The 19,829-nt window shown below is 48.5% G+C and overlaps 2 protein-coding genes across 8 annotated transcripts in view; one reads left to right on the forward strand and one right to left on the reverse strand.

Moving 5' to 3' along the window:
• Positions 1-1,534: 1,534 nt before the first annotated feature.
• The window catches only part of GPR161 (G protein-coupled receptor 161), a 73,466-nt gene continuing 55,171 nt past the window's right edge, over positions 1,535-19,829 (forward strand). For 3 of the 7 annotated variants that reach the window (XR_007516898.1, XM_049881326.1, XM_049881327.1), the window contains exon 1: positions 1,535-2,098. The gene's annotated coding sequence lies outside the window, so the exon portion shown is untranslated. Of the gene's footprint in view, positions 2,099-2,788; positions 2,925-2,980; positions 3,411-5,149; positions 5,563-19,829 lie in introns of those variants that run through there. The other 4 variants (XM_049881325.1, XM_049881323.1, XM_049881328.1 and 1 more) reach the window with 4 other exon arrangements.
• LOC126071546 (uncharacterized) lies at positions 1,899-15,870 on the reverse strand. Its single transcript, XM_049875727.1, has 3 exons — positions 15,806-15,870; positions 13,661-13,801; positions 1,899-3,531 (listed from the first exon to the last, which is right to left on the reverse strand). The coding sequence occupies exons 1-3, from the start codon at positions 15,868-15,870 to the stop codon at positions 1,899-1,901; spliced, it is 1,839 nt and encodes a 612-aa protein (XP_049731684.1).

The raw sequence follows: 19,829 nt of genomic DNA on the forward strand, positions 1-19,829 counted from the left end.
TCCCTGGGTGGCTCAAACGGTTAAATGCTGTACTAGTAACCGAAAGGTTGGCAGTTCAAACCCACCCAGAGGCACCCCAGAAGACAGGCCTGGTGATCCGCTTCAGATCTGGTCACAGCTTGGATAACCCTATGCAGCAGTTCTACTTTAGCTGCCTGGGGCCGCAGAATCGACTCATGGTAGCTAAGAACCATCACAGGTGAGTTCTGCAGCAAGCATTTGGAACTCAGTTGGATGAGGCCTCCCCTTTCTTAGTCCAGAAGTTCTTTGGGGTCCTAGAAGAGAATGGCTTATCAAACTGGTTTGGGAAATGAGAATTTATTATATATCTTTCTCTTCTTATTTTTGAAAAAAAAATTAAATTCTTGCACAAAATCAATTTCATGGTTTTTACATGACTGTCACCTTTACAGTGATATATAGTGAAATCAATACTTTAATAATAATTTTTCTATCTTTCCTCTGAGTCTGACTGAATACTGCTCACAGCTCAGTATTAGCTCTAGAAGAAGAAAAAAAATCTTAAGAGCAATTGGAAAAATGCATTTGTTGGCAGCCATTTCTATCCTGAACACACAGTAAGTTCTGAGCGTATGAGGATGGAAAGCAAGCCTTTGGGATGAATAATACATTGATAATGAGAAGCTGGGGGAAATGTTTTCAACTGAAGAGTTCAAATAAACCAGAATAAGTTTGGGAGAAGTCTGCTCAGTGTGAAGGACGTGTGGGTGGATCCGCAGCGGAAAGAGCCATAATTGTTTGTTTTTGGATAGCATTCTGTCCACACAGTCTGTAGCACATACTTTCAGCCCTTCCTTACATATACCACCTTTCAAAAGGCCCAGCTCTCAGGCTCTGTAATCTGGGTGACTACGTACAGCGCCTCATTCAATCTTTTCACTTCACAGATAGGCAGGTTTGACTATCCCCATTTTATATATGAATAAGCTGAGACTCAGAAGGGTTGTCTAACTGCCCCAGGGTCACAAAGCTTAGCCAGCGTTTGAGTTAGTGCAAACTGAAGAAATAAGTAGGGATTTTAGAACAAATGTCTAAAATACTCCTGAGAACAAACGGCTTTAAGTGCCTTCAAGCATCTGGCTCCCCGGGTGACCTAACTCTAAGAAAGTTCTAGCTTCCATTTTTTTTTTTTTTTTACCAAATAAAGCATCTATCCCATAGGAATAATAAGGCCTCCATTCCGTTTTTTTCCCCCTATTATCTCATTTGTCTGTGAAGCAAGCAGCATGTTTGGCAGGTGCTAGGTAAATTACTGCTCTAACAGGCGTCTCAGCGGTACGACCGTAACGCAACGACCGTAACGCAGCAGCTCCCACGCTGTCGGCCGCAGACGGGGAATAATTAGTCCATTTCTCAGATGGATTTCAGGGAACCCCGAATCCTGCTCGAAGTGCCGGGTCATTTTCTGCTGGAGTTTAGTGAACTGAGCTTTATAACTTCTTACCTGGTTATTTTGGTGCCCGTTTCTTTTCTTTTCTTTTTACTAGTTTTATTGTTTACTTCAACTTTTCATCCCTTACTAAGACTGCTGCATAGAAAACGCAGGAGGCTGGGGTGAGGCACAGAACGTGGGGGAGAGGAAAGGCAAAAAGACCAACTGTGAGAAAGGACTGTTCTGCTCCGAGCTGGCAGCGCCCCGGCTTCTGTACCCTAATTACTGCTCCCTGGCCTTTCGGTAGCTTTGTGAAAACCTGTTTACCCCCATCGCCCTTCTTCACCACCCCCCGGACCCCGGGCTGTGGGTTCCTCAGAGGCAGGCTTCCCGGCTAATTCACCGTGATATTCCCTGGGCCCAGGACAGCGCCTGGCACCAGGCGGATGCTCAGACACACTGGTGGGGTGCATGAAAGCAGCAGGAAAGGCGACGCCAGGAAGCCTCACAACCAGACTAGAGGAGGAGACTGGGGCTGCAGGGAGCCTGCGGGGAGAATCTGAAAGTACGTGTGTGATGGAGAGAGAAATGGAAAAGGGGACGTCCCAAACGCTGGAACTGGGACGGAAGAACGGGAACCAGGAGGGCCCAAGTAGGAACCACAAAGGTTTACAGAAGAAACGAAAAGTGGGGCGAGCCGAGAGGGTAAGGGCGAGACAAAGACCAGCAGCTGAGGCTGGTGGTGGGAAGAAACGGGAAAGTGGCCGGGGAGGCCCGGCAGACTCGAGGAAAGCGGCACCGCCGGGCTGAGGCGGCGCGGGGGAAGCCGGCGCGGGGCTGGGGTCGGCCGTGAGCCGCGAGGGGCCGGGGGGCGCGCGGGGAAGCCGGCGGGGGGCTGGGGGGGGGCGCGGGGACGCCGGCGGGGGGCCGGGAGGGCGCTGGGTCCCCAGGGGGGGTCGGGGGGGGGCTCGGGGAAGCCGGTGGGGGCCGGGGGGCGCGGGGACGCCGGCGGGGGACCGGGAGGGCGCTGGGTCCCCAGGGGGGGTCGGGGGTGGCGCGGGGAAGCCGGCAGGGGGCTGGGGGGGGGCGCGGGGACGCCGGCGGGGGGCCGGGAGGGCGCTGGGTCCCCAGGGGGGTCGGGAGGGGGCTCGGGGAAGCCGGTGGGGGCCGGGGGGCGCGGGGACGCCGGCGGGGGGCCGGGAGGGCGCTGGGTCCCCAGGGGGGTCGGGAGGGGGCTCGGGGAAGCCGGTGGGGGCCGGGGGGCGCGGGGACGCCGGCGGGGGGCCGGGAGGGCGCTGGGTCCCCGGCGGGGGGCCGGGGGGCGCGCGGGGACGCCGGCCGCGAAGTTACTTGGCCTGCGCGGGCCCGCTCCGCGTGCTCGTGGCGGGGCGGCGGGAGGAGCGAAGCGGGGCTCGGGGGGCTGAAACCCGAAACCTTCAGTCCCGAGCGCGGCTGGGAGGAAGGAAGCGGCGGCGGCCGAACGGTGAGGCGGTCCGGCCGGGCCCTGAGCTGCCGCGGCGGCGGCTGCGGGGTGAGCAGCGGGCTGGTGGCGCGGGTCCGGGCGGAAGGGGTGCTTACCGGGATGGAGCGGGTCTGAGTTCATTGTGCAGGGAGGGCTGGCGGAGAAGGGTCTCCGCTCCCCCTGCCTCCACGCCTCCCCGCCTCCACGGCCCTTTTCCTCTCGCTCCCCCCTTGGAGGTAGGGGCTGCTCTTCCGGCCGCACCCCACCTTGCTTTGGGGAGCCAGAGCTCTTTGTGAGATCTTGGGGGCGCGCCCCTCCGCAGCGGCCAGGGGCTTCTGAGAGGCCCACCCCATGCTGTTGAGTGCCGCCCGCCCCATTTCTCCCGCGCCGCCCAAATCCCCCTCTCACGTCGCCCGGAAAGGGGAGGTTTCGGTGCCTGCCTGGGACCCTGCTGCTGGGCGCAGTGCTTCTCCGGCTAGTGCTCCACGCCCTCCCCAGGGAGAGGGGTGTGAGGCGAAGGGGCCTCGACCCCGGGCTGGAATCCACGAGGACCAGGTGAGCAACATTCTCCCAGTCGGGGCTCAGGGCGCTGTCTCCCACAGGCTCGGTGGGAGGCGCGCCCAGAAGTCTCCCGGCCGGCCCGGCGCCGCGAAGTGGGTGCCTCTGCCCGTCAGATCTGCAAGAGGGAGACTCGGTTAATCTGGGTTCCCCCGTGCAACCTTTTGACAAAGGCCGGTGGGATGAGAACGTCTGTTGGACAGGTGGGATGTTCTCTGTGCTTTCCAGAGAGACCTCCTTGCCAGCAACCGCCTAGACTCCCATTTGGTTTACTTTACATCCATCCTCGGGGCTATTTTTGTTCGTTGTTGTTCCTTTCATCCGTTTTACAGAGTGCTTTCAAGAGCAGTCGTTTGATCCCGTGAAGTAAGGAAGGGGTGTGGTTTTGGAGGGAGAGGACCTCGGTTCTAGATTGGTCCAGTAGGGACAGAGATAAGATCAGGGACCCTGTCTCAGCTGTCCCTGGGGCGGGGGAGGACAGGCATTTCTGTCCTTTCAGCCTTAGCCTCTTCTCCCTCTGTGACCAGGACCTTGCAATGAGCTCCAGAGAGCTCCTGCTACAGGATAGTAGTTTTCCCTTACAATCCAGCTTACTACAGCCACCTTGGAAATTCTGGTGGCAGAGTGGTTAAGTGCTATGGCTGCAAACTAAAAGGTTGGCAGTTCAAATCCACCAGGCGCTCCTTGGAAGCTCTGTGGGGCAGTTCTCCGTGAAGGCAATGGGATGGTTTACAGCCACTGAGATCAGGGGAGGGAGAGGCATCCTCAGGGCCCTAGGGCAGAAAGAGGAGATGAGCAGGGAGGGACCTTAGATCATACAGGCGGGTCTCTTTAACTGGGATCTGTGCAGCCCTTTTCTGTCAGTTCTGTCAGAGTGCCCCCCTTTGCCTGTCCCATCTTATTTTATACTTGCAAGGTGCTTACAAGCACTTTCATGTACAGTTTTTTATTCTCTCACAGTCCAGGAGACTAGAAGTCCAAACTGAGGGCACCAGCTCCAGGGAAAGGCTTTCTCTCTCTGACAGTTCTGGGGGAAGGTCCTTGTCATCAATCTTCCCCTGGTCTAGGAGTTTCTCAGCACAGACACCCTAGGTCCAAAGGATGTGCTCTGCTCCCGGCTCTTTTTTCTTGGTGGTAGGAAGTGTCTCTCCTCTCTGCTTGCTTCTTTTATATCTGAAAAGAGACTGACTCAAGACAACTCAAGATACAACTTAAACCTGTAGATTGTGTCCTCCTTGTTGACATAAGGCTTTGCCAGCTGGCGCCAGTCAGAGACCCCTGAGCTCAGGAGGAAGGAGGAATGGCTGTGTGATATGAACCCCTTTGCCAGCTGGAGCCAGTCAGGTACCCCTGAGCTCAGGAGGAAGGAGGGACAGTTCTCTGGTATAAAGCCCTTTGCTGGCTGGGGCCAGTCAGGGACCCCTGAGCTCAGGAGGAAGGAGGAACAGTTCTCTGGTATAAAGCCCTTTGCTGGCTGGGGCCCGTCAGGGACCCCTGAGCTCAGGAGGAAGGCGGGGCAGGAGGGCTGGGTGGGAGCCGCAGGCAGAGTAAGTTCACCTCCCCAAGGAGGCAGGTGCCACAAAGTCCCAGCACATTGTTGCCTCATCTGAGCCTTTGGAGAAGCTGTAAATCTGGAGCTTTATGACAAAAAGCTCCATACTTTCAAAGTTGGTAACTAATTAAAAAAAATTTTTTTTTTAAATATGTGGAACAACCAAATTATAAGTGCAGACTAGTTATGGTCTGCAGGCTGCCACTTGCAACCTCTTCTTTAGACCTTTGGGAATACTTGCTGTCCTTCTGAGATGCAGCAAGTATGACTGGAGGGCAGAAGTGGTGTCTTCTCCGTGCTTTTCTTCAACAAAACATCCACAAAGCTGAGATAGCTGTCAGTGCTGCATGGAGTTTGCAAGAAGGATTGACTTTATGACTCGTACTTCATTCATTCAACCAGCACTCATTCTGATCTGTTATTCTTGTCCCACCCCAGGAGAGCGTGCTTGCAGCTGTTTTTTATCTATTTCCTTGGCGTGCTGTGTGCCCGGCAGGGGAGAGGAGACAGTCATGGCAAATGCATTGAGGGAGCCCTGAGAAGCAGAGAGCGAGTTCTCAGCCTGGCTGGGGAAGCTGTTATGCCTTCAGTGAGGAGGTACTGCTGGAGCAACACAAAGTTCAAATGTTGACAGATTCTTCCAAACTTACCCTAAAAAAAAAGCCTAACCAATTTATACTTCCTCTAATTGCCCCAATTCAATCCTTTGACCATTTTTTGTTGGATTATTTGTAATTTCATTGATTTGTGGGACTCTTTCTAAATTCTGGGTCTTATCCTTCTCTTGTTAATATGTCAAATATTTCATCTTTTACGTCTGTTACCTGAACTTTATTGGTCGTATCTTTTGTGTGGAAGTTTTAAAAATTTTTATGAGGTTACATTTATTGTCTTTTGTCTTTGTGGCTTCAGGTTTTCTGTCTTGCTTCAGGAGCCCTCTCCTATCTCAAGATTATATAGCCTCCTAAATCTTCTCTTTTCTATTTGCTTTCTTTTCCCTTTAAAAGATACTCTTAATTACTTTCTTGTCTTTTAATTTTTTTTTCCAGTTTCTTTCCTGTCTGGACGTTGGGGAGGTTAGGTTTGAATTTGTATGTAAAACTCTAGTAAATTTAGCGTCTCTATTTCCTTTTGCTTCTACTGTGATGTTTTTAAACCCAGTCTTAAGGGATGAGCTCTTCCCTAGGTGGGTAGAGAGGGAGGAAGGGCATTCTGGGCAGTGGGAACTGAGCATGAAGCCGCAGAGTTAGAGAACAGCAGAGGGTATTTGGAGAACTATGAGTGATTTGGGATAGCTGAAGTGCAGGATGGGGTCCGGAGGGGACAGGCAATACAGACCCCTGTATGACCTGCAAATAAGTACATTCTGTGGGTAGCAAGGAATGACATGATGTCAGGCTTATGTTTGGGGACCATCAGTCTGGAGGATCTGACCTCTGGGGGTGAGATCAGACATAAGAAGACGAAATAGAAATGTCTGGTAATAATCCAGAGGAATGATGACGAGGACTCTGAGCTGGGGTGGTGGTGGTGCGGACAAAGTTTGGCTTAGGATTTAGTGGCAATGCACTGGATGTCAGTGACAGGGAATGGAATAGACTGACATTTATTGCTTTTGAGACATTATCTCATTCCATCCTAACACTCTGGGAAATAAGTATGGAAAGATATATTTATTAATCTACTCAAGGTCAGGATGACCTGGTAAGAGTAGGACATCCCAGGTTTCTGAATTGAGTGATTGGGTGGGTGGTGGTATTTTATCAGAGAAACCATATGGGGAGGGGGGACGGCAGAAGCAGAGATGATCAGTTTCATTTTGTAATGACTTTGAGGTGCCTGGGTGTAACCAAAAAACCCATTGCTGTCGAGTCAATTCCAACGTTCCAAATCACAGCAACTCTATAGGACAGAGTAGAACTGCCCTGTAGGGTTTCCAACGAGCAGCTGGTGGATTTGAACTTAGGACTTTTTGCTTAGCAGTTGAGCTCTTAACCACTGTGTCACCAGGGTTCACATCTAGTAGGTGGTTGGGTATGAGTCTGGAGCTCTGAAGGGTCGTCTAGGCTGTAGATGAAGACCCAGAAGTAAAAACTAGAGAGGGTGCTTATACAGAGGGAGTATGTATAGAGAGATGGGGTATCTGATCGGACTCTTTCTTTTGTGAGTGGTAGAATATCTGGTTAAAATTGGCTTAGGCAAAAGGGAAAAGAATTGCCTCATATCTCTAAAAAAGCTCAAAAGCGTATCTGGCTTCAGGCGTGGCTAGCTTCAGGGATTAAATGATTTCATCAGAACTCATTTTTCAACTCTTGTTTCATGTGGTGGCTCTCCCCTCCTGATGGCAGGCGGAAGCTGCAGGTTCATGTCCAGAGGGAGAGGGGAATGGTCTTTCTCTTAGCTATCCCAGCAGCAGTCTTGTTATGTCTCGTAAGCTCTGAGTGGGTCATAGGGAGTTGGGATGTGCTAATTGGTGGGCCGTGGGTCATTGCAAGTGGACTTGGAGTAGAGAAAGATGGATCTCGGAAGAAAATTCAGGGGCAACTACCAAGGAAGGGAAAGAGACACAGGACACAAACAGTTAATTTCCTCTGTAAATGAGAAAGGTGGCAATAGTGCCCCAGACAGCATGGTGGGAATCAGTAACACAGGATGGGATGATCAGCCGTGAACAAGGTGGTTAAGGAAAACTAAAGGAGAGAGAGGCAGGATGAAGCAGGAGCAGGTGAGCCAAGGGAAAAAAAAAGTAAAAGTGGTCAAAAGAGCCAGATGTGCAGAGAGGACAGGCCCACTGGATTGGGCAATTAGAAGGGAATGGCCTTTCCCAAAACAAATTTAGTCATTTATTTTGAACATGGCTAGGACTACCCTTATAGCCCTTAGGGGTCCTATTGTTACATTTCTTGTGCGTTCTCCGTCTCAGCCCAGGGATGGCCAGGTAAGGGCAGAACTGTAGTGACAGCAATCAGGATATGTGGGCTTTGTCAAAATCAGGTACATGACTAGAGGCAAATCATTGCACCTGTCTGGGCTTCAGTTTCAGCACCTGTAAAATGAAGCCCTGGTGGCACAGTGGTTAAGAGCTTAGCTGCTAACCAAAAGGTCAGCAGTTTGAATCTACCAGCTGCTCCTTGGAAACCCTATGGGGCAGTTCTACTCTGTCCTGTAGGGTTGCTATGAGTCGGAATTAACTTGATGGCAATGGGTTTGATTTTGGTAGAACGTGTTACTTCTAAGTCCTTTTTTAGCTCTAAGCTGTAGGAGTCTGTAAGGTGGTGAGTAAATCTAATCACTTCTCACCTCCTCTGTTACCATGACCCTGGTCCAAGTCTCCATCTAGCATGTGGACCATAGCTGCAGCCTCCTAACTCGTCTGCCTGCCTCCATGGTTGCTCTGTACAGCGCACTCTTCACCCAGCAGCAGAGCGACCCTTTTAAAACATGAGCCAGCCACATCACTCAGTGACATCATGTGTAGAATAAACCCGAATTCCTTACACTACCCGCAGGGGCCTATGTAATCTATCCCCTGCCTGCTTCCAGAGGCTACCATTCTCCTTTCCCCTTCTCTCCACGTTCCTTGCTGTCCTTTAACCAGGCATTCTGACCTCCGAGCCTGGAGTGCTCCTCTCCTAAATCTGTATGTGGCTTATTCTTTTGCCTCATTGGGCTCTGCTTCAATGTCACCTCCTCAGAGAGTCTTCCCTGACTACCCTGTGTAAGCCCACTCACCCATTCCCTCTCCTCTTATCCTGTTCTGCTTTTCTTCATAGCGTGCACAACTATCTGGAATTATGTTATACCTTTATTGTTTGCTTGTTTACTCGCTGTCCCCCCCGACCCCGCACCGGCCCCGCCACCATGTAAGCTCCAGGAGATGAGAGGCACTGGCCTGTCTTATTCAGTCTATGCCCCAGTCATGAGTAGAGTTATAGCTTGGAGTCAGGGGCAGATTATCCAATAAACAAAGTAAGCATGGGCTTACTTGTGCTTACTTACTAATCTATAGTGAACAATTTCACATGGGTTTCACCACACCACATCAAAGTGAGATCCATGTGAGATCATTCACGTGTAAGTAAGCACAAATTAGTAAGTAAGCACAAATCAGCCCATGCTTACCTTGCTTTTTGGATAATCCGCCCCTGCCCAGAGCAGGTATTCAGTAAACATTTGTTGAGTGGTCGAGTGAGGAGTGAGAAGGGGAGCTACCTGGGGGGCAACAATATAGGAGTATCCAGGAACCGGTGGTGGCGTGACTGTCACGGCAAGGTGAGGAGGGGACATCCCCTATTCCTAAGGGGTGTGTAGGATTGCATCTGTCTCAGGTATGGTCATCAGAGAAAGGGTATTCAGCTGTTTGTGAATAATATTCTCAGCTTTAGCAATATGGGCTTAATTAGTTTGCTTGCTTCTGTGATGATAATGAGTTAAAAAAGAAAATTAAGGATAAAAGCCAGTTAGCATAGTAATCATTGTTTATCTCGTGATGGAAGTGATCATCTCAGTCTCACTCTCAGCATAGCTTCCGTCTTTTCTTGTCTTCTTGGAATACATGTGCGTGTGTGTGTTTACGGAAGGGATTGTTTTATTTTCCTTGAGCTGTCTAATAAGTATATACGGTAAAAGCAATAAGAAGAATGAACCCAAATTGTTGCTGTAGAACAGACTTTCTCCACCTTGACTCTGTCGACGTTTTTGGCTGGATAATTCCTTGTCGTGGGGGACTGTCCTGTGCATTGTAGGATTCACATACTATCTAGAGGGAAAAGCATCCCCACTAAAAATAAAAGCTTATACCCAGAGAAGACGTGCGTGTCTGAAAGGATAACTAAAATATAAAAGGAAGACTTAGGTAGTAAGACGTGGAAAGGGTCGTTTTGTGGGTGGAGTGTTCTGGGAGTGTTCTGGAAATGTTCCTCGAAGTTTCCCCTTTCCCCTGGGCCATGAGCTAGATGTCCTTCCCAGAGTGGCAGTAAGGAGATGAGTGGGCTGGGAGAGGGGAGTGACTTCTGGTGGTCACCTCCCAACCTTCCCAGGCTGAGTGGATCAGGGATCCTCACCTGCCTTTTTAGTATTTGTTCAGTTGAAGAAAATGCTTCATTTCTAAAAGCTGCTGTGATCAGTAACACTGTGAAAAATGAATTTGAATTTTGTTGACCACAGTAGCATTTATAGACATTTGAAGTGTAATAGTTCACATACGTGCAAGCCATTATTTATTTGGCCTGTGCACAGGGCTTGGAGGGCATTTGGCTGGGAAGGCCCGTCACAATCACTGCCACCCACAGCTTGAGAACGCCTAAGTTAGAGGATGTGTGGTACGATAGTTTATAGAGGGAGCGAATGTAAAGGGGAAGCTGAGTAGCCAGAAAACAGGAACACTGGACCTTAGAAATTGTTAAGCAGGTCTTTACTCGTTAAATCCACTTAGGCCTGTGGAGAGAAGTGTGCCAGGATATCTAATGCCTGGTTGTTCATTCAGATATTCATTTATTTATCACACGTTTATTGGGCACTTACTGTATGCCAGGCACTGTTTTAGGTGCTGACCAAAAAATCTACAGACCCCAAATTCCTTGTAGGGAAGAAAGTCATTAACAAGATAAGTAAGTACCGTGTATGCGTGTGTGTGTATTTGTGTGTGTGTGTGTGTGTGTATTGTGTGTGTTTGTATATATGTGTGTGTATATGTGAGTGTGTATGTGTGTGTGTTTGTATATATGCGTGTGTGTATGTGTGTGTTTCTATATATGTATTTGTGTGTGTGTGTTGTTTTGTTGCTGTAGCTGCTGCGGAGACGACTCTGACTCATGGTGACCTCATGTATAACAGAATGAAACCTTGCTGGTCCTGTGCCATCTTCATGATCACCAGCATGTCTGACTCCATCGTTGTGGCTATTATGCTCTCGTTGGCCCTCTATGTTGTGATCCATAAGATTTTCATTGGCTAATTTATTTTATTTTATTTTGTATTGTACTTTAGGCGAAGGTTTACAGAACAAACTAGTTTCTCATTAAACAGTTAGTACACACATTGTTCTATGACATTGGTTAACAACCCCACGACGTGTCAACACTCTCCCTTCTCGACCTTGGGTTCCCTATTATCAGCTGTCCTGTCCCCTCCTGCCTTCTAGTCCCTGCCCCTGGACTGGTGTGCCCTTTTAGTCCTGTTTTGTTTTATGGACCTGTTTAATCTTAGGCTGAAGGGTGAACCTCAGGAGTGACTTCATTTCTGAGCTAAAAGCATGTCCGGGGGCCATACTCTTGGGGTTTCTCCAGTCTCTGTCAGGCCAGTGAGTCTGGTCTTTTTTTGTGAATTAGAATTTTGTTCTCCATTTTTCTTCAGCTCTGTCTGGGACCCTCTATTGTGATCCCTGTCAGAGCAGTGGTAGCCGGGCACCACCTGGCTGTACTGGGCTTAGTCTGGCGGAGGCCATGGGAGATGTGGTCCATTAGTCCTTTGGACTAATCTTTCCCTTATGTCTTTAGTTTTCTTCATTCTCCCTTGCTCCTGAAGGGGCAAAACCAACGGAGTGTCTTAGATAGCTGCTCATAGGCTTTTAAGACCCCAGACGCTACTCAGCAAAGTAGAATGTAGAACATTTTCTTTATAAACTATGTCATGCCAATTGAGTGAGATATTCCAGAGACTATGGTCCCCACAACACTGGCTAATTTTTTTAACGTACATCACCAGGCCTTTCTTCCTAGTCTGCCTTAGTACAGAAACCTTGCTGAAACCTGTCTACTTTGGGTGACCTTGCTGGTATTTGAAATACTGGTGGCATAGCTTCCAGAACTGTAGTAACATGCAAGCCACCATAGTACAACAAACTGACAGATGAGTGGTGAGTATGTGTGTGTTAAAAACTGCATGAGGGCGGTGCCTGACCTCCTCTAAGTTCAAAGGGAGGAAGGAGAGTCAAGATCAACAGCCCAAGGCTGATTCTTATGAGGTGGGGCTCAGACATGCCTCCCCTCTCTGCCATCTTTACCAATTCTGACGCTAACTGCCCCTCCCATCTGCTGGGTTCAGTAATTCATTGCAGTGGCCACACAGAACTCACAGACCATAGTCATGATTATGGGGTTTATTAGGGAAGTAACAGGTTACAATTCAGGCTCAGAAACACTCAAGGATGCAGTTCTTCCATCAGGACAGCCTCTTCCCAGCCATGCTTCCCGGCCTGCTTCTCCCTGGCCCTCTGCCTATGCCCAGAGGCACTCAGCTTCCTCTCTCCATGGGCCGGGAAGCCCTGCACCGTCTCCTGCTGCTGGGTCTGTGCTGCCAGGTCTCTCCTACCACCACTTCTCAGTGTCTTCAGGGTGAGAGCTCCTTCTCTCTCTCGGTCTCCTGCTTCCAGGAGCTTCTCAGCGCAGGGATCCCTGGTATAAAGGATGCACTGGCTCTTCTTTCTTGGTGGTGGTGGGATTCTTCTCTCTCCTGCCTCTGGGGTGGCTTATTTCAAGCCCAGAAGGATGGCAAAACTTACCAGTGCCTTTGGTGGGCCACAATTACCATGTCTGCACTGCCCTGCCCAGTCACTCGGGTGGGAGTTACAAGACTATGGCTAGAAAGGCCACACAAAAGCCATCTATGGCTCTGCAGTGCATACGTGTGTATACGTATGTGAGTGCACACACACACACACATCCTGAGGATATATGTATGTGCATGCACACACACACACACGTGCATCCTGAGGCAAAAAAGTAGAGAAGGGAATGGGGAATGAGGTAATGGAAGGGAGCATGCAACGCTGGGTTCTGTGGATGGACTCCAGAGGCTTTGTGGACACGTCAACTTCTGGGCCCTAAGGAAGTGAGGGCCTAGGGGAAGTAAGAGAGTGACCGACAAAGGTGTTTGGGGTGAGGACGGTCTAGGCATAGGGAACAGAAGTTTGGTGAGGTGTGAGCATGCCTGATGGATGTGCTTGGAAAACGGTGAGGAGGCCAGTGTGTTTGGGGTGGAAGGAATAGAAAGTAATTTTCATTATGAGGTTGGAGCAGTAAGGAAGAGCCAGGTCAAGTTAGGAGATGCAAGTCGAGACAGGAACTTACTGAGTGACACCAGAATCCCTTTGGGGGTCTGAGTGGAGGAATGACTTATTCTGAACTTTTTTTTTTAAACAGACTCATTCTGGCTGCTTTGTTGAAAATGGGTTCAAGGGCAAAAGCAGGTAGATTAGGGTGGAAGCTATTTCAGTCATCCAGAAGAAACATAATGTAGCCTGGACCAGAGTGGTGGTAGCAGACATAGTTGAATTCTATGTACATTTCAAAAGTAGAGCCAATAGAATTGCTAACAGACCAAATATGGGATGTGAGAGAAAATGGGGAGTCAGGACTGACTCTAAAGTCTGGGGTTTGAGCAACTGGGAGAATGGAGGTACCACAACATGAGACGGGGAAGAGCCATCTCAGGTTTGAGAGGCAGGAAATTTGAAATCTGGTTTTGGATGCGCTAAGCTCGTGATGCCTGTGACGCTCAAGTGGAGACGCTGAGTAGCCAGTCGGGTATACGAGTTCGGTACCCTGAGGAGTGGCCTTCACTTCTTGCCGTCTGAGTAGGGTCTCCTAACCAGGTCCTTGGTCCAGTCGCCTGTTGAATCACCTCATTTGGAAGCATTGTCAGGTAGATTTGGAGTGGCCCTGGGCAGTTCTGACCTGGTTTGACCCAGCTTTACCTTTGGGATTTGCTGGGATCCCAGTTCCAGGCAGGATGGCTGTGGGCCACTGTCTGTGGAGCCTCCCCTGAGCCTCCCCTTAAAAGCTGCATTTTGGCCCTTCTGCCACCCAGGGGGATAGCGTGGTCTGGGCCGGGTATCCTGTGGGCCGGCAAAGAAAAGATAACCTGTGCAGTGGAAAGGTTATTTCTATAGCGAGGGCTTGCCCTAAAGCTTCCCTGAATAGCTGTGGAAACACCACAGCTGCTTTTTCTTCCCTTTTCCTAAAGCACTTTCCTCTTAGGGCTTAAGACTCTTCATCCTGAGTTCAGAGGGACGTTTGTGGGCTTCCTGGAGGCTGAAGTGGAGCCTCCCTTGTCTGTGTTGACTCAGGAGCATGAGGAAATGATGGCAGTTTTTAATATTTCTGGTGGAATCCTGGGAAAGAAGCCAGTTGCCTTTCAAAAAATTCAACTATGGCTCAGAATCCAACTTTGCTGGATACTGAGTGTTCCTTAGGTTCTCTAACATGTCACAACAAAAAAATGCAAACAGAGGTGTGTGATGAGCGGAAAGTTGAGCTGTGTTTTAGCATAGAACCTGGGGAGTCCCATCTGCTGGGTCAGTTAGTGGTTTTATTCAGCGGCTCAGCCTTGGAAGTAAGTGCCATACTAGTCCCTTGTGGGGAATAGTGCATGCTAGACAAGCCCTGGTTCCCTCATCTGTTACAGCCTGAGATGAGGCTGGATGTTTTCTAAAGTTCTTCTCATCTCTAACAGTCTGGATAAAAGGCTGTGAAGATTGCTGGCTTCATGCATTTCATGACTCTCCAAGCCCTGTAGGGAAGGGGAGAAGTTAAAGCAAACGTGCCCTGGTGTATTTTTTGCGTTGTATCAAGCTGCAGTATTCTCTCCACCCCTCCACCCCGTTTGTTTCTTTCTTCCCTTCTCTCTTTCAGTGAAGTTATTAGACCAGTATATCAGTAAAATATTACAGACTTAGTCTTATTCATTCATCCCACAAACAGGGAGAATATTCCAAATAGAGGATAGGCACAAACAAGAGCAAATTGGAATTACAATGGTGACATCTTTTCAGTGGGAGACTTAGCACAGCTGGCTGGAGCAGAGAGTACACGAAGGGTCGGTGGGAGAGAAGTCTGGGAAGTAGATGAGGCCAGACCATATAGAATCTCTTCTGCCAGGTGGATGGATAGATTACAGATAGGCTTATATCCAAAGGGCCAAGTTGTGGCCTACTACCTGCTGTTCTTTTGACCTAGTAATTTAACATTTCTGAGCCTCAGTTTCCCATTTTATTATTTAACAAGCACATGGAGTTGAGCACTATTCTAAGAACTATACAAGTATTAACTCATTCATTCCTCCCAACAACCCTGTGAGGTTGGTAATTCCTGTTATCCCCATTGTAGAGATGGGAAAGCTGATGCCCAGAGAGGTAAAGTAGCATGCACAGGTCATAGAGCCAGCAAGTAGTAGAGCCAGAATTTGAACTCAGCTCTCTTGTTTCAGAGTTCGTGGTCTTAACCATTATGTTATGCTGCTTCTCTAAAATGGGGAGAATAATAACTTCTACCTCTAAAAGTGATTCAGAAGATCAAATGAGGTGATGTGTGTAAACGTACTTTGTATGTTGCAGTGTTTGCAAATACTGATTTTTATTGATAATAATTAAGCAGTACTCTGGAAATAGGTACAGTTCTCAAGGGTGTAGGGAGAAAGGACTGGATTAAGGATTGAGTCTTGAAAAATGTCTATGCTTAGGAACCAAAAGATTGGTTTTGGAAAGATACTTGAAAGCCTCACTGCTGATGTTCTTGTGGACAGGATCATAGTGGCAGAATCTGGAAAAGAACCCAGGCCTCCAGTCTTCCAGCCCACCGTACGAAGGATGTTGTGAAGGGCAGTGAAGTACTCAAGCTGATAATGTATGTGTGTGAAAGATCAAAGCCACTGGCAAAGTAAGAATTCAGAAAGGGGCCATAGGTCATTTGGCGTTCTGACTCTAGCTTCTTGTCCTTTCCCTGATGCATTTTCCCAAGTAGACCAGAGCTTAGAGCTGCTCCACATATTAAGTGAGAGTCCTGGAACAAGGACATTACTAGGTTTGCGGTGCCCTAGTGGAGTGAAGAGTGAAGCACTGTACCTTGTGACAGACTCTGGGTTGGATGGGTGGGCACATCCCTCCAGGATTGCAGAGGCCAAGTCCATGTGCCTACCATCTTTGGGAACAACTTCCATGTGAGTACCAGGGAATGAGGGAGAGAGGGAGGGACCCTTGGTACTTGGCCAATGCCCTGTGTGGAGACCCAGGGACCCTGTCATCTCTTTCTGGCTCTTAGTGTGTCATGTAGCCTGGTTTGGGATGGATGGGGGTGAGAGCTGACTCTCAGTAACCTTAAACATAAAACAAGGTGGCTGTTAGAACCTTCTTCCTACCCTCCTACCAGCCCACCTCCCCAGCAGTGGCTGATGTGATTCGAGGTGCTGCGATGAAGAGCCTCTGAGAGTCTGGCCAAAACAGCATCACTGTGGCCTCCCCTGGGCTTGGCTAAAGTGGTGTTTAGGAATTTCCTTGCCTGGAGGGTTGGTAACTTGAATGTCTTATGTGCCCGCCTGTTGGCATGTGATTTCTTTAGAAGAGGGCATCTGGTGGTCCCAGCTTTTCTGGCTGCTCAGCTCCTCATAAGAATTGGTGTCAAAGGCTGTGGGACCTGTGGCGTGGGAATGAAGTGGTGTGGCCTGCTCAGAGAGGGTGGGGCTGTAGCTCCAGGCAGGCTGCGGAGGAGGAAGTGAACCACTACTTCGCTCGGGTATATTTAAGGGTATCCGAAGGGAGCCTTATCCTAAAACAGAGTATTTTCTGTAGAGCAGGATTCTGGAGAGGACAGATGTTACTTGCCCTCTCCAACAAGCCCTAGTTGGAGAGGATGTTGAGAGTCCTGCCTCCTTCTGATCCCTGAGGGCCTCCCAGGGCCCACCTATGCCTGGGGTTGCGGTTTGCAGACCCCAGGCTCTCCTTTCATTGGCCTCATTTACAAGAGGCCTTGTGGAGGTGGTGGGGCGCCTTGTGGACTGGGGCATGGATCTTCTGGTCCCAAAGAGACCATTCTGGGGGTGAAAAGCTGTAGGCAAGCAGAGCTATGCCTGAGGAGTAGCCCTAAGCTTGAAAATGGGCGGCACCTTGGCATGTTGCACACAGACCATGGCGTGTCTGACCATGTTCTATCACAGTATTGGTCAGGATTCTCTAAGTTTCGAGTAATAGAAACTCAGCCAAATTAACCTAAGTGAAACAGAAAATTCCCCAGCCTTCTATAACTGAGAAGAGCAAGAAGATTTAGCATCTCAGGTTATTTCATCAGCATTTGTGGGTTCACTTGTGTTCTTTCTCCTTCTCTCTCTTAATTGCTTGCTGTCTCACTCTTGCACTGTCTCGTTCTTTCAGCTTTCTTTACCGATAAGCTGTCTCCATATAGTGCTAAAGATGGCCAGCTGCCTCAATCCCAGGCTCATATCTTGTCAACTTACCATCCTTAGTGGTAGGCTAATTTTTCCTCCAATAGTAGCAGCCAAAGTCCTGGGTCGTGTGACCATCTCTGGACGAATCACTGTGACTACCTGGCCAGCCTGGAATCAAGAGCTGACCCTGGGAGCTTTGAGTGATGTTGGCGTCACCCAAATCCTGATCCACTGCTGTGGAGTCGATACGGACTCATAGTGATCCTATAGGACAGAGTAGAACTACCCCATAGGGTTTCCAAGGTGTGGCTGGTGGATCCAAACTGCCGACCTTCTGGTTTGCAGCTGAGCTCTTAACCACTGCACCACCAGGGCTCCTCACCCAAATCATATGGTCTAAAAAAAGAAGGGTGGTTTCCCAAAACACAATCAGGGAAACCTTTTCAAATGGTGATGCTAACATGTAATGAGGACTCACTGTGTGCCAGACACAGTTCACAAACTCATTTGGTGTTCACAGCACACTATGAGAAGGTAATATTCATTTTATGGGTGAGGAATTGGAAGTCAATTAACTGACTTAGGCTTACCTAGGTAAAAAGTGGAGAGGCTAGGCTTTCAACCCAGGCAGCTTGGCTTCAGAGTCTGTGCACTTGACCAGCAGGCCACGCGGTCTTTCTGACAAGTGCAGGTGATAGCAATATGAGTAGGGAAAAAAGAAATAGACTGTACGGAGATCAAAATCAATTTATACAACTGAATAAGTGACATTTGACAAATGCTTTCCCTTGAGCAAGTCACCCTTGCAACTAAAAGCATTTCTGGCATTATTTCTTGTAAAATACCATGCAAACCAGTTTTCAAAACACAATAGGGATCTCAAAATTCTATGTTGTTGCCTTGTTTTTTAACCCAAACTCTTATTGATCACTCACTTGAGTGCCAAAATTTGACTTTGAATGACTTGAGGCGATGGCAGTAGTCTAGTCCAGCAGTGATTTGCTGTCCCCTGGAATGTTCAAGAAGACTGAAGGCAGTTCCAAGTGAGGAGTGATTGTAATATATTGAGCTGTGGCCCCAAGGGCGAGTAAACGTCCACCTTCCCTGGTGACCTGTCTGAGAGAGATTGTCCTCTTTTTCGTGGGTAATCTCTGATGTGTCTGTCAAGGCCTCCGTCCTGTTACAGTCTGGTTGTTTCTCAGAGGAGAGTACAAGGTGGTTTATTTGGCAGGTCAGGACCAGGGGACTGTGGGAGTTCTGAAGCAACTTTGTAGACAGTCTGGCAGCAGAACTGCCCAGGAGAGTGGCGGCGTGAGTCACACTAGAATTTGCTTCCGTTCAAGGGGCCCTGGCTTGTCAGGCCCTGGGTGAGCTGGCTGCCTGCCAGGAAGCCTCCTCTGGCTGGGGCATTCCAAATCCCCCCTCTTCTTGTTCTTTAAAGGTACACCCTGGGGGATTTGCTGGGATTTGTGCCTTCCCCACCCCAGGCCTCCTGGCAGAGGCTGGGATTTTGGATTTTGGCCCGTGTTCCTTCTTTGCCTCCTGTGGTGGGTTGGACCAGAGGACCTCAAGGACTGTGTCCAATCCTGGCTTCTCTGATCCTACAGTTCACTACTGTGTCTGCTCATAGGCCACTGGAGAGAGGAAGGAGGTCGAAGATCTAGGGGTACTTTATTCCCCTTTTCCATCTTCTGATTTGGAAGCTTTGTGTCCTATTTTTTAAATTCTTTTATTGACTACCTTTATAATGATAACAGTTGTATTTGACTTAATAATGACAAAGTTTTGAAAGCTAGTCATTCATCAGTAAATAATTACTGAGTACCTACTGTGTGGCAGGCACTTGTCCAGGTACTGGAAAAATAACTGTAACCGAAGTCCCTGCCATGTGTGCATACTAACTTAGAGCGTTTTACTCCAGTCACACCTCTAAGACCTTCCTTTTTGCTTAGTGTTTTAGTTGTCATCTTGTTTTAAATCTCCCAAGTTAGCTGTTTTTATGTTTGTTGTTGATGTTTGACTTTTTAAATTTAAATTTTATTTTTTACAGCTCTTAATTTAGATTTATCCACGTATTTACCAGGTTCTTTTCTGCTGATCCACCCCTTATCTCTGGATTCAGTTTCCTTCTTCGTGAAAATTTTCCTTAAGTGAGGAGTCATTAGGAAGCATTCAGGCTTCATTTGCCTCTCTCCTGAGTGATGTAGGACTTCCGGGCAACGGTGTTTTTTCTTAATACACTATTTTCTGCCCTCTATTTTTGGTTTCGAAGAGTCTGCTGTTTATCTAACTGTTATTGCTTCAGAGGCAAATTTGCTTTTACTGTTTTCTCTCTTTGATGTTTGTCCTTTTCATTATGATGTGCCTTGGCGTTACCTTATTCTGACTTTTTCTCAGAACTCGATGTGCTTTTTCAATCTGAGGACTCATGTGTTTCTTTAATTCCAGAAAATATTCAAGGCTACATCTAAATATTTTATCAACCCCAGTGTAGGGGCTTTGGTTGCCTCTGACTCAGTAACAGAAACCCAACTAAAATTAGCTTGTAAATAATTTGCATAAACAAATATATTTATAGATGTATGTGCATATGCATTCTTATTTCTCACTTATCCCCCCCTTTTTTTTTCTAGCTAGTGCCTCAATGCATAAAATAACCTTGTGTATCTATCTGTTACTTCATTTTATGAACTTGTATCTTCAGGGTA

The sequence above is a fragment of the Elephas maximus genome, chromosome 3, assembly GCF_024166365.1.
Source record: "Elephas maximus indicus isolate mEleMax1 chromosome 3, mEleMax1 primary haplotype, whole genome shotgun sequence".
Lineage (NCBI taxonomy): Eukaryota > Metazoa > Chordata > Mammalia > Proboscidea > Elephantidae > Elephas > Elephas maximus.

Excerpts from the sequence above, each read along its gene's own strand:
- LOC126071546 (XM_049875727.1), bottom strand. The coding sequence starts at position 15,870 with ATGGACTTGGCCTCTGCAATCCTGGAGGGATGTGCCCACCCATCCAAC. Across the intron at positions 13,802-15,805 it reads AACCCAGAGTCTGTCACAAG|GATACCCGGCCCAGACCACG; the intron begins GTACAGTGCTTC and ends GCCGGCCCACAG. Across the intron at positions 3,532-13,660 it reads GATCCCAGCAAATCCCAAAG|ATCTGACGGGCAGAGGCACC; the intron begins GTAAAGCTGGGT and ends TCCCTCTTGCAG.